Genomic DNA, 13,204 nt, shown 5'->3' with positions numbered 1-13,204 from the left:
TCTCTATACTAAGAAGCTAACACACTCCTGGTTGAAGCTTATGACTCATCTAACTCCCACGAAGATAACGAATATATCCCAAAAATGTCAACCTATTCCTTTAAGAGGTTAACCCAACAGATCTGAGTATTCATCAGGTTTTCTGCACAGCCACAGTGAAGGCCCTCACCTGCTATAGCTGCTGCTTGTCACTTTATCAAACTCAGTTGTTCTCCTTGCTACCAAAGCAAATAGAGTCATTAATTACTTTCCATCAGCCAGCCGGAGCCACAACACCTGATCAATACCCCCTCACCCCCCCATATTTGTCATTCACCACTGTGGAATACACTTCCCACACACAAGACAAACCATCCTGGGTCAACACTCTCCCTCCCACTCAGAATGAGGACAGTCCCATCTGCCCTCCCTGCCACTGACAAATCAACCATGTTCAGGTGATGAAGATGATTCTAGTGACACTTTCAACGTAATTATGCTTTCTCAAAGTGCATGAATCAATTGTATGCATCCTCACTCATTTACTTACGATAGGTGAATGAGTCCTACATGAAAATGTGCTCATCTGCCAAAATTAGAAGAAAACGAGAGAATTTAGAATATTTCAGATGAAGGGTTTTTATATTTGTGTTTCCTCTGCAATCAAATTCAGCAGAAAAAGGTCATGTCAGGTGTTTCTGTGCAGAAATCAGAATCCAAATTTGACAGGTTGTTGTGCTGTGTGCTCAATATTTTGGTCAGGAAACTCCACCGTCAAGAAAAGCTAATCAAACCTTACTTATTTTATTTTCCGTGAACATGGAGGTGTTTTATTTTAAGACACTAGACAGGCATTGACAGGAAGTTACACTAGCGACGGCGCACAGATCCTCTCTTCTCAAACAGGCGTTATTTGGATAAACAGACTACATATTTGGGAATCTAAATGGTTGCTTTCTTGCCTTAAAGAAGATTGGTGTTTAACTTCACTGGTAACTTCACTCAGTCAGTCAATCACTAAGTGACTCAGTGATGCAGTTATAGGGCTGACCTCACTGTTGCAGTCCAGCTAAAAAAATTAAAATCTATTGGGCTCTTAGTGACAAGAAAATTGAAGTTATCACTGTGGGCTTTCAGAAACTGTAAATGCCATTTCCCCCACAATTTAACATTTTACAGACAAAAGGATTAATTAAGAATATAACAGACTAATAATTGATGAAAAGTCTTGATGAAATATATTAACTGTATTTTTCACTGTTAAACTCTTATTATTTTTTAAACAAGAGTGTATTGTTACAGAGAAATACTTAAATGTTCATGTGCATGTGTCTAATTGTCATTAAAAGAAGTGAGTTTTATTATTTGGAATTCCTAATCCGCCCACAATGCAGTGGTGATACTAATTTTTGACCACGGTGGCTTTGCTGGTGTGTTGCATACTTGTCCCACCCTGTGGTCATTTATTGATCATCTCTTGAGTTGAGTGTATTCATCTTGACATCAGTCTGTATTAACACTCTGGTAACGAGGGAGCAGCCTCTATCAGATCAGATAACCAGCTCTACAGAACAGACTCCTCTCTGCGGGTTTGGCACCCAGAGGTCACAACCCCTAGCAGGAGGCTTTAGCCAATGCAACTCTGAGACTGAGAGTGAGTCCGAGTGACTGCTCGCCAAACAAAAACAGAACAATTATCATAATGAAGTGCAGACTGGCTATGAAAAGTCGTTTTTCCGAAAGAGTGACTAACCAAGGAAAAGAATGATTTCCGAATGAAAGTTTAAACTCTTTCACACAATTAAATTGGAGTTTCTGAGTTCTTGTTAGAGGCACAGGGAGGTGAGCCGGCACCTTGAGGTCATGAAAGCCCCCCTCAGATGAGGGAGCTTATCCCCACAGTCTACTCCTTGTTTAAATAACATGTCAACATATATATGCTCTCGTTCCCATAACACATTGTTACATATTTCACAATAGTACACCTCTATAATTTCCCGCCTGATTCAATTCTTGGCTAAATGAGATCAAATTAAAACTCATTTGCATCAAATTGGATGAACTCAGCTGCATTTTGTTTTTTCTAATTGAATGTTTTGATTATGTAAGCATGAATGAAATACTGTCTTTGGGATATAATATGCTTGTTCTGCATCACCAAAGATATGTGATTAGTGTTGAATCAAATAGATTAGCTGATCGACGGAATTTTGATGTTGGTTTATTTTTCATTTTCAAGCAAAAATGCAAAAACATTCTCTGTTGGCAGCTTCTCAAAAGGAAGAATTAGCTGTTTTTCTCTGTTTAATATAATTGTAAATTGAATATATTTGACTTTTGGACTGTTGGTCCACCGCTGTGCTCTGGGAAACTATAATTGGCATTTTTCACCATTTTCAAACATTTTATAAAGCAATCATTTACATAATTACTACTTCTCAGAAATATAATGAAAACAATGCTGCCAACTTTTGACTTCAGCATGGAGTGAGATTTGGAGCAGGTTTTGGAAGTGGTGCGGGCCGTACTTGTTTTTGTACATAATAAAATGAGCATTATTTGCGGTACATTGACCCACTCAGCCTCTCTCTGGCCTTGCTTAGTGCTGCAATGGTGCAGTACTTTCCTAACCTCCTCCACGTAAGACGACTATACAACTTTACACCAACAGATCCTGAGTAACACCCGACAAATTCATAAAATTAGACAAATGACCAGAAAATTATCTGATTAATCCGACAAGCGCCGTGTTGAAAGGCGTTCAGTAACAATGCTTACTGTTCTTGAGCTTTTAAAGGCTTTATCAATCTAATTTGGAGGTTGCGCTTAGGTGCTGACATTTCGCTGCACTCTGAGTTCCTGTGTTGATTCCTTCTCTCCTCCAAAACAGATGCTCAGACACAGAGTGTGACGGCGGCCCGCTCCATCACTCATCTCCATGCACGGTTCAGTCCTCATGACGCTCAGAGATGAGAAATAATTAATTCAACAGCTACTGAAGCACAGAATCACATCCATTCTGACTGCCACTGGCTATTGTTGTTGGCTTTTGAAATATATGATGATCATCTTATCATGAAATTTCTCTCTTGGTATTTCTCTCATAAATCAAGAAGAAAGACTGACACAAAGCAGAAAGCGCTCAGAATGGCTGAAATTAAGAGTCAACTGCAGGTCTGATTGTGCAATTTGTTGGCCAGTCTGAAAGGACGTGTGATATGACTTTGAAAGGCCGGACACACTTCATGGGTTTATCATTCTGTCCATTGGACACTGCATGTTCTCAACAGACCTCCAAGCTGTCTGCTCAGGTCAATGCAATGTGAACAAAAACATCCATGAAAGCAGATTTGTACTTAAACATCAGATACTCTGTGAAATATCTGAGTTCACCCTTTAGAGAAGCAGCTCAAGCTTCTCCTTTGTCTTTTCTGAAGCCTACAGTGTCAGAGGCGGTGGTGGGGGTGGTGGTGGAGTTGGGATGCAGGGAGTGAAGCGGGTGGTTGGGGTACTTGGATGTTAATCTGTGAGGTAATAGCTTTTCTCTGCAGAATTGCAAATTCTAATATATGTCACTTTGTAAAACGTGTGGACAGCCGTGGTCACCAAAGACACCATCTCCAGGGGTCTCTCTCCCGGTCTCTCCCCCACTCTGTCCGTCCGCAACAATGGCTGCCAAGTGTAACATGCTACTTTTAATTTGCAATAACACGTGACAATACCAGATTAATGGGTCTTATGACACCTGTGTCCCTGAAGCTCCTCTTGCCGAGACCCAGTGTACATAACGTGTGTCACACTACATTATCTCTACATCCCTCCTGTAATGGGGACCTTTTTTTTAAGGGCACTGCTGACTTGGAAACTTAGGAGCTGTCTGCTGGCTTGGCAGAGAGCCACAGCTACTGCCTAAAACAAATACTCTGGGCTACACAGCCAATCCATTTCACCGCGGCTTGTGTTGCACACCGCCTCCCCTCTCTAACCCTTCCCCTCCTTCTCTTCCATTCCCTTTCCTTCGCTCATTTTTTGTTCATGTTTTCAACCCTTGATAATGACTGCTTGTGCCATAATCATCATGAGGCTTACCAAGTTAAATAGGGCTCAGGCAAGCCACTGTGCTGTGAGGAAATTTAATCCAGCCATTAACTGACTATAGACTACTGCCTACTGAGCAAAGCAAAATATGTCTGAATAGAAAACGAGACAACACTGAAACGCAGTCTCTACCTGAAGAAAAAAAAGCAAATTGAGACAAACATGGCCATGATGGTTAGCACAAGCACCTTTTTTTTAACTTAAAAACGGTTGTACTTCAGAACATGATCATAACCAGGATTTAAAATCATCAGTCCAATTTATGTTGTCAGTGGATAAGGTTTTTTTTGTTCGGTTTTGTTAGAAAAACAAGTTATACATTATTACTCAATCATTTCCAGACAAATTTCTTAAAAAAGCAATGAAAGGTCTTATTATTTGTTAGTTTTTTATGTGAATTAAAGAAGGAATGCCACTTAAAACAGTTGATGGTGAAGTATGATACACACGTATATACTTTTTTTTTTTGCAAAATTCTGAATTTGTGTTGTTTTTGATTTGACAATACAACCCCCTAAATACTAATACATAGTTATATAGGGCAATATTTACCACTGATTATCACATGCTGGAGGTGTGACCTCACTCACTATTTTACTGATGACACTCCATTTCCACCAAACATATATCCTCTGTATTTTGTCACCTTTGCAATTATAAGTAAAGTGTTCTCAGGTTTTGGAGACACTTCAGCCTACCAGTTGCTTATGTTTTTTTAAAATTCAGGTTTGTTTTTCGGTGCACTTTCAGAGACGACAGCAACAGGACAATAGTGTCCACAGGGTAACATGGTATGTAATATACTATTCTTACAAACTGTGGCTCGAGGCGAGACATTGCTTTATCGGCCGTGTGTGTGTGTGTGTGCAGCCAAGGCCTGGGGTTTATGTTTTGGAAAGATAAAGTATCCCTGACCCTGTGGTTCCCGGTAGGCACCAGAGGTTCAGAGAGTATATAAGAACCACAGCACCCCCACCCCCTTCCTGTCACCCTCAGTACAAGTCCTACCCTGTCGCAAACACACACACACACATCCACACACAGCTTTCTTCTCTTTTATCGTGATGCTAGCCGAGCACCTAAATCACAGAAATGGCAGCACATCAGGGGAATCATTTGAGACTGAATAGCTGTAGAAACATGGCGCTGTCACCTGGAAGACCTCCACAAAATAGGCCAGCTCTCCTTCTCGCACACACACACACACACACACATACCTTATTCCTCTCCGTGCCCTTTAATACCTCTTTGCCCTTCAGCAGCAATCTGCATAGAAATGTGTGCATTCTATCATTCAGTGACTAGACATTACACCCTGGCTAATATGAGAGGTCCTCGAACGACTGAAAATGAACCCTTGAAAATACCAGACGTTTGCATTATGCCCTCGCGATTGCATCTCTTACAGGGAAAGACTTGATTATGTCATTTGCCATGTCCACGTCATGCTGGTTTTTATATCTTTGCCAGGAAATCTACCTCTGACAGGTCATTAGTCATCCCTCCCCTCCCTGCACGCACATAAAACATCAATTCCACTCAATATCCCGCAAACCCCTGCGCTTCTCAACAAACGCCAGAACAAAGAAGACGCTATGTAAACTGCTGCCGTGCTCTGATTAGCTCTCATTCCAGAGCACTGCAGAAATAAGGCACTCATTCCCCACCCTGTTTGAGATAACTGCCCCTTTTCAGCATCCACATCATCCCACCATACCCGAATACGCCTCGTAACATGAGTGCATCTGTTTAGCTATTCTCATCAGCTGCTTATGTAGTGACATTAAGGAAGCCTATTGCTTACAGAACCAATAATCTATATCGCCTCAGGCCCTGTTATATCCACTAACCTACTACTTCAGAAGCAGCAGAAGTGGAGGCACTTTTGTTAAAGGAAAAAAAAAAAAAAAAGAAACCCTCCACAGAGCTATAGCGGCTTTCTTGACTGACCTGGGTGGTTGGCTACATCATCTTGACATGTAATTATCTAAAGCCCTTTAATCACTTCCATAAAGATTAATTGCAGGAGACAACAGCGGAGGTCGTGTCTTCAAATCAAAAGACTCCTTGGCAGATTGACACAGCAGTGTAACCGAGTTCAGACTTAGGTGTTTTATAAGGGTCATCTACTGGAACAGAAGCAGGTTTTAATGCTGTAATTGCAAGTTCAGCAAAGTGGGTTTTATAGCATAAAGCCGCAAGGAATGCTACTCACTTTTTAGTCTTTTTTTCCCCAAGATTTTAGGTATTTTCATGCATGCTACCATGCCTAATCCTGCGCTGAGGTTGATTTTTTTTTTGTGTGTGTCTTTGTGTGTGCATGTTTTCCTCATAAAAGATAAATTCTCTTACCTTCATCTCTTTTCCTCTTTTCACCGTTGGATCGTGGGATACCCAGAATCCCATTGATGGAGTAGGACCCTGCAGGGTCGTTGGAGGCGCTGGTTACAGGCGGCGAGGCTGTGCTTGGTACTGGGTGAAAAGAAGCAAAAACATTAACCACCAGCTTGTATTCATGCATGTTCACGATGTGCTGTGATTCTATATAACGCTCCTGCTGATGCTGATGCTGTGAGCTGCAGTTACCTATGGTGTGGCCCGTTGTCGACAGGGATGTCCCATCAGGAGATGGATGGAAAGGCTGCTGGACTTTTGTTCGGATGATCCTGAGGAACAAAGGAGAGGTAGATGTCACAGGTGCTTTTCTAGGAATGACTTCTCTTTGCTGGAGAGTTCCCTGTTTGAGCATGATCGCAGCCGCTATGGAGATTTTGTGTGATTAAGATATCAAATGTAACTCATACGCAAGAAAGGATCTGATCAGCGGTTTCTACCTTAAAGGTGAGGTCTGGAGAAAAGTCTTCATTGCACTTTTGGTCTGAGTGATCTTGCAAACAAAGCATGAAATCACATCAATTCACCTCAATGATCAGCTTCACTGACTCTACCTGGCCCACACTAATCAGCTCCTTCACTCTCTCTCTCTTTCTCCCTCTCTCTCCCTCTCTCTCTCTCTCTCTCTTCCCCCCACTGTGGAGGTGGTTTCACGGGGGCCGATTCGCAGTAGTAGCCCTTTGCTTCCCAGATCAAACATCTCTGTAGAACCCGGCAGCCCCCCATGTGCCAATGCGGATGAGGTTGTATTGATCGGGGCTTGGGGAGAAAAAGTTGGGGATTAGTCACACGGGCAAACAGATGCAAATAGAAAGCTATAAATTATATGTGACAGGAAAGCAATAGTTCCTTATTGCCTTGCACAAGCTTACGCCAGCATTAGATTCCTTTAATCTGAATGGCACTTGGGGAGAAAGGGAGCTGTCACAATAATTTGTAAACTTTAAAACTATTCATCATGTATGCCATGAGAGCTATTTTAGAGAACAAGCAAAAGAGGTTGAGTGAGGACCACAGAGCTTTTTCGGGATTTATTTCTGAGCCAAATTTGTTCCTTTTATTCTTATTTATTTGCTTGTTGTCTTCCTGTAGAATGAAGACATGCACTCGCTTAGATAAGACAGCATAGTATTGACCCAGATTGTGATTCTACACCAAAAAATGCTACTTCTCCTTTTTTTTTTGTCCTCCACATTATCTGGAAACACATCAAATGATTTGAATATTGATGTTACTGTAGGTGCCAGAAGGATTTAGAGGAATAAATCTAACACTGTCAAAAAACCCACTCCCCTTGGAGGCAAAGCTACCTAACAACAAGACTTTCCACAGAGCGCATATTGATGTTTTAATTTTTTTCACTTCTCCCCATAACAGTTATTCGACCCCTTGACTTGTGTGTGCTACATAAATTCAAAGACTTTATTTGGTATCCATGTTCTTGATATTGAATAAGCAATTTGGGAGAATGAATTAATGACCTGGCTGTTGCTGAAAATCCCCTGAAGAAATATTAAAATTGCTTTACTTCTGAATCAATACTATCGAGCGCCATTGAGGACCTTTTTTTTTTTTTTTTTTTATGTCTACCAGCAGCGTAGCGTTACTTGTTGGTTGTGGTGGCCCAGGCTCGTAGTACAACACTATCTCTGTAGCATTTAATAATGCATGCAGGGGAAAGGTGTTTAAATAGAGCATCCTCTGTTGTCAACAGTCCTGAGGTCAGACTGTCTGCCACAGAAACCAACGACTGGCCACAGTGAGAACCATCCGACTGGAAAAGTCTTTGGCTCCAGTCTTTTTTTCTTTTTTTTCTCCCCATTGTCTTAACTGGGAAAGCCCAATTTAAGCACCTGAAATGAAAACTTCTCTTGTCATTTATTTTAAACAACTTGAGGCACAATTAGATGATCTGGAACTAGGACTCATTGTGAATGAAGCACTAAAGATGTTTTGTTTTTTTTGATTGATTTCTGCAGACTGCTCCATTACAAGCTCAACCATATATTGAAATATTTAGCAGGAGCTAAATCAAAACAAATGTGTGTGTCCTCTCACTGTGTGTGTGTGTGTGTGTGTGTGTGTGTGTGTGTGCTCTATAGTGTGTGTGTGTGTGGCACTGAAGCGAGAAACATATTGAAATCTTACATTTCTTCTGCTAAAAAGAGAAAATATTCAGCATTAAGCCATAATAGAATTCAAAGTAGCTCTCATATTTGGCTGATAGAATTACAGCTCTTTGTATTCACAATTTAATTTCCCACATAAACAAAGACACATAAGGTTCCCTCCCGTTCCAAAATAGAAAGCTTTAATTGGAATTGAAAAAACTTTATATGGGGGTCTTTTAATGATATTAATGTACATTTTGAATTTATCACATACATGTGTCTGAGCCTGCTTAAATGGGGCTTTTTAAGCAACCACGAAGCATGAAATGAATTTTCTTCAGCCTTTCTCTATTTAAAAGATGTCTTGTGTGGAGCTGTCCATGCTCTCCCATCAGCTCATTAAAATGTAATGCTGATGCTGGCTCTATGGAACAGTGCCTCTTAACCAAAGTTCATCACCAGGGATCTCTGGTGGTGGTGGTGGGGGGGTGAGCGAGGAGGGGTGGGAGGGTGTCCTGGGTCCTCCAGTAGCTGCCATTCTCAAACTATGGCGCTGTTTACGAATCTCTTAAAGAGAACTGGGCGTTTATAGCTCCAACACTGACACTTGAAATATTACATTTAGATATTTGACCTGATAATTTGTCATGTTAGCATTTATACAGGCGTTTTAAAGATACAATAGTGGCACAATTGATATTACACGTGTGTGCATCATCATTATTTTGCATCTCCAACAAGATATGACCTCAGATTAAATATATATATATATATATATATATATATATATATAACATATTTTCTCCTCCTGTGCTGAATTAAAGGCGCCATCTTCGCCTCACAGACAGCGTTTTTGATCTAAATATTTTTCTTATATTTTTTAATCACGACCTTATTTTCACTTGATGCAATATTTTTTCAACAGATCTATTGTATTTCCCCTTTTTCTCAGGAATAAAATCTTGCAGATAAACCCTCTCTCTTTCAGTGCAGCCCTGCTCAGCTCCACACATTAGATGTGCTAAAGAAAATTGGCCTGCTTTATAGCGCCACGGGATCTGGTCACCGCATATTGATCGGTTTTCATCTCGACAGATTCACTGAGTCCTGGATGTACTGCTGATTGTTGAGGGAGTTTGGTCTGAAAGATTGAATTGCACCTTTGAGACCAGAGGCAGCCTCGCCGCGCTGGGCAGCACAAAGTTGGTCAAACAATCTTCTGCTTGTGGGTGGTGCGCTTTACCACAGATACTGAGATAAATGCTTTCCAATTTGCGCTCTGCCAGCCCTCTTTATTACACTGTTTACATCCTGCAGCACATTGTTTAAACTCAAGAAAATGTACAAATGGAAACAAGAAATAATATCTGAATTTTTTTAAGCACATTTTTCTGTCATCATTCAGAGCGGTGCAGTGAAATGTGTCCTACCTGTTAATGGATGAGACGCTGGGAACAGTGTCGTTGTCGCAGATGCCCTCTGCCAGCAGTCTGTCTCTGATCTCCCAGGCGAACATGGTTGGGTTTTGCCTCTTGTAGTCTGCTATTTTTTCCACCACCTTTGGCGTGGCTACTTTAGGTTTAGACCCACCAATCACCCCTGGTTTGATGCTACCAGTCTCGTAGTATCTGCAAAAATAATATTCTGCAATGAGGCGGTGATATTATGACATATTTCAGACTGGTGCTGCAGATACCTTTTTTTTTTTTTTTTTTTTTTTTTTAAAGATAGATGTTTAATATTAGTGTAAAATATCTCAGTGAAGCATGCGGATGTTGCAAGCGTAAAGGAGCTACTACTTTTTTAAAATATGTGTCTAAGAATCCAACTTTTCATCAGCAAAACAAGATTTTATGAGCATAAGTGGCATCTTTAAACATTCATCACATCTCCAAACAAATCATATTTCCCTAAATTCCGTTTAATCTTTTCAGACACACATGTATCCACATAAAATATGGAAGACAACAACATCTGAACTCTATTCATGATGCTATCATTTCCTAAAGGAGTCCTAATGGAAACTAATTAATTTTTTTTATTAAAAAGCTCAGATTTTATAGGTTCATCTCTCTCTTCTACACTGCTGTTTATTTGCCCTCTTCCCAGCAGGTGTACCTGGCTGCAGGGCGGGCCGGACTCTTCACATACCTGCCCAGGATCTTGCTGACGCAGCCGTGACTGACCCGCAGCTGTCTGGAGATGTCGCAGGGCCGGACACCCTGGTGGGCCAGCTCCACTATCCGCTGCCTTACCACGTCCGGGAGGGGTCTGCCGTTCACAAACACCCCGCCGAGCTGGTTCACACCTCCGTGCCCTACGTGGGATACAACAGCAGCACCACACACAACCGTAACATTATGTAAAGTCGTTGAGGAGGCGCAGGTGAGCATTTAATAATAATAATAAAAAAAGAAGAAGATATATAGCAGGGTTAAAAATCACTGGAGAAAAATATAATATGCACAACAGAAGAGAAGCGCAGGTGGTTGCACTGTTTTCTATAGAGCAGGTGGATTTATATGCTGCTTATATGATTTTATGGAGGAGCTTATGAAGATGCAGGAGATGCATGCTACATAAAAACTGCTGTTTAAAAAGTACCTGTTTCCTTTATTATTATTATCATCATTATTATTATTATTTTATTTTCATGTTATCAGAAGGATTCTGTCATTGTTTCTGCGTTTTACACCTTTTATAAATTCACCACAATGACCAAATTCTAATATTTAGTCAGTTATCTGCCACTGATCCAAATATGTAATGGATACATGTTTTTGGCGATTTAAGAGAAAGCAAAGTAGAAATGATCACAACACTGCAAACCACCACATGTTCCTTCTTTTCATTTATTGTTATTATTATTACTACTATTATTATTATTACTATTATTTTAATAAACCAAAAATGACTTGAAGGATCATGCCTGTTTTTATGAGCATACTTGCAGATTTTTGTGCAGTTTTGCTAGTGTGTTTAATTAATTTTCCTCACTTGTGTTTCTGTGACATAATTCATCAACAGCTATCACTTTCAAAAATCAGATTAATTACAACATTGTTCTTTAAAATAAATTCAAACACAAAGCTTTTCTTCTTGAACGCTGAATTATGAGACACATTTTTTAATTTTGTCGTGATCACACTTGTTATTCAGCTACACTACACTCATTTAATTCAACCTATATGGGCCTGGGTCACACTTGCTCTTTAATTTCTTTTAAATAATTAAAAATCTGAATTAAATGGAGTCTCCAGTCTTTTAAAGTTTCTCACAGTCAAACCACAGAGCTTAGATTTTTTCTCAGCAGCTTTACGGCTCATGTTGACTATTAAGTTGCAAAGCTCCTTCATTTTCCCTCCACGGTCATTTTAAATAATTGAACAAGCGTTGATCACTCATATTACATATTATTTGGTAAATGAAGAGGTCGTCAATTATTGAAACATGTTCACCAAATTAAGCATAAGCCGCGCTGTATGTGAGCTGAAGTTGGACATAGAGGGGTTTGCTGTTATTTGAGTCATTTGAATAATAGATGTGACTAATGTGTCCTGACTTATTAGGCCTTAAACACACTGTCATACTATCACACTGCGCGGGAAGCTGCAGGGTGACACACGTGTAAATTACAGAGCACCTGTCAACGCCTGTTCTTTGTTTACTATAATGAAGTTTAATTTGTGCACTTCATATCCAGGCTGCAGCAGCATTGTGCTCATTTATGACATTCTTACTAGATTTTGTCTTGTCTTAAATTTCTACACACAATCCGAGGTGTGAAATAAGAGGAGCATATTTACTCCACCATCACCCTCATGTTTACATATTTGCCTCTGTCAGTTTATTAGCCTGTAACTTTGTCTCTTTTAATGCGCCAAAATGCCGTTTGCGCATAAAAACAATCGCTATGCTCCTTGCTGCAGGCCTTTGTAATATGCACAAATAATATATTTATTATTGTTGTTATTTCCCCCGCATTCACGCAAAAGCTGCAGTGGCAGAGGAACTCAGGTTGTGCTACTTACGGTGCATCGCTGTAAAGGGGTCTGCTTTGCAGTGAATATCCATTGGATAGCAAAGGAAAGAGAGATAATCAACTGAAGTCGCCGTTTCGCCTTCCTATCAAGGATGAAAATGTGAAGAAAAAAAGGTGATTCTACTCGATGGAGGGACTTAGTTTGTCCCCTCCACCCCCGCTTCAACAACCGATCAGATGGCAACTTCTTTCCCCAAAAAGTTGCCTTTCTTTTCTTTAACAGTCCGGTCCGAGCGCGGAGGTCTGGCAGGTGCGCAGCATGACAGAAGGCTTGTTTTCAGTGGTACGACCTGTGTTTATCGGTATTTTTTCAAAGCCTGGGGTGACCAGAGGTAATTCTCATAGCATGCCAGCGAATAGACCGCGTTTATTTCAAAGAAATGAAACGTTCAGGTCCAGCGTGCACGGCCCGGTATCTCCTCAATCCTTGGTGGCCTTGATTCACGCGTCAAAACGGCGGAGAAACATGCGCACACACATCGGGTTTCTCTTTTTCGCGCTGGATGCGTTAGGCTGGATCTTTGGGCTGGGAATGAAGCCTCTCTCTGTGTCTGTGGTTCTAAAAGCTGCAACACCCCCC

At 40.7% G+C, this 13,204-nt stretch overlaps 1 protein-coding gene across 9 annotated transcripts in view; it reads right to left on the bottom strand.

The window, feature by feature from the left end:
* pax2b (paired box 2b) overlaps positions 1–12,662 on the bottom strand; it is a 29,469-nt gene extending 16,807 nt beyond the window's left edge. For 3 of the 9 annotated variants that reach the window (XM_053340888.1, XM_053340892.1, XM_053340891.1), the window contains exons 1-5: positions 12,614–12,656; positions 10,734–10,899; positions 10,013–10,210; positions 6,664–6,743; positions 6,430–6,549 (exon numbers count right to left, since the gene is read on the bottom strand). In XM_053340888.1, coding sequence (XP_053196863.1) covers positions 6,430–6,549; positions 6,664–6,743; positions 10,013–10,210; positions 10,734–10,899; positions 12,614–12,656 — 607 coding nt within the window. Of the gene's footprint in view, positions 1–4,133; positions 4,143–6,429; positions 6,550–6,663; positions 6,744–10,012; positions 10,211–10,733; positions 10,912–11,787; positions 11,791–12,613 lie in introns of all 9 variants that reach the window. The other 6 variants (XM_053340885.1, XM_053340890.1, XM_053340893.1 and 3 more) reach the window with 5 other exon arrangements.
* Positions 12,663–13,204: the final 542 nt, after the last annotated feature.

Source organism: Scomber japonicus, chromosome 20, assembly GCF_027409825.1.
Source record: "Scomber japonicus isolate fScoJap1 chromosome 20, fScoJap1.pri, whole genome shotgun sequence".
NCBI classification, from domain to species: Eukaryota; Metazoa; Chordata; class Actinopteri; order Scombriformes; family Scombridae; genus Scomber; species Scomber japonicus.
The sequence above is the reverse complement of the archived record's forward strand: the minus strand, read 5'-3'. Positions and strand labels throughout refer to the sequence as shown.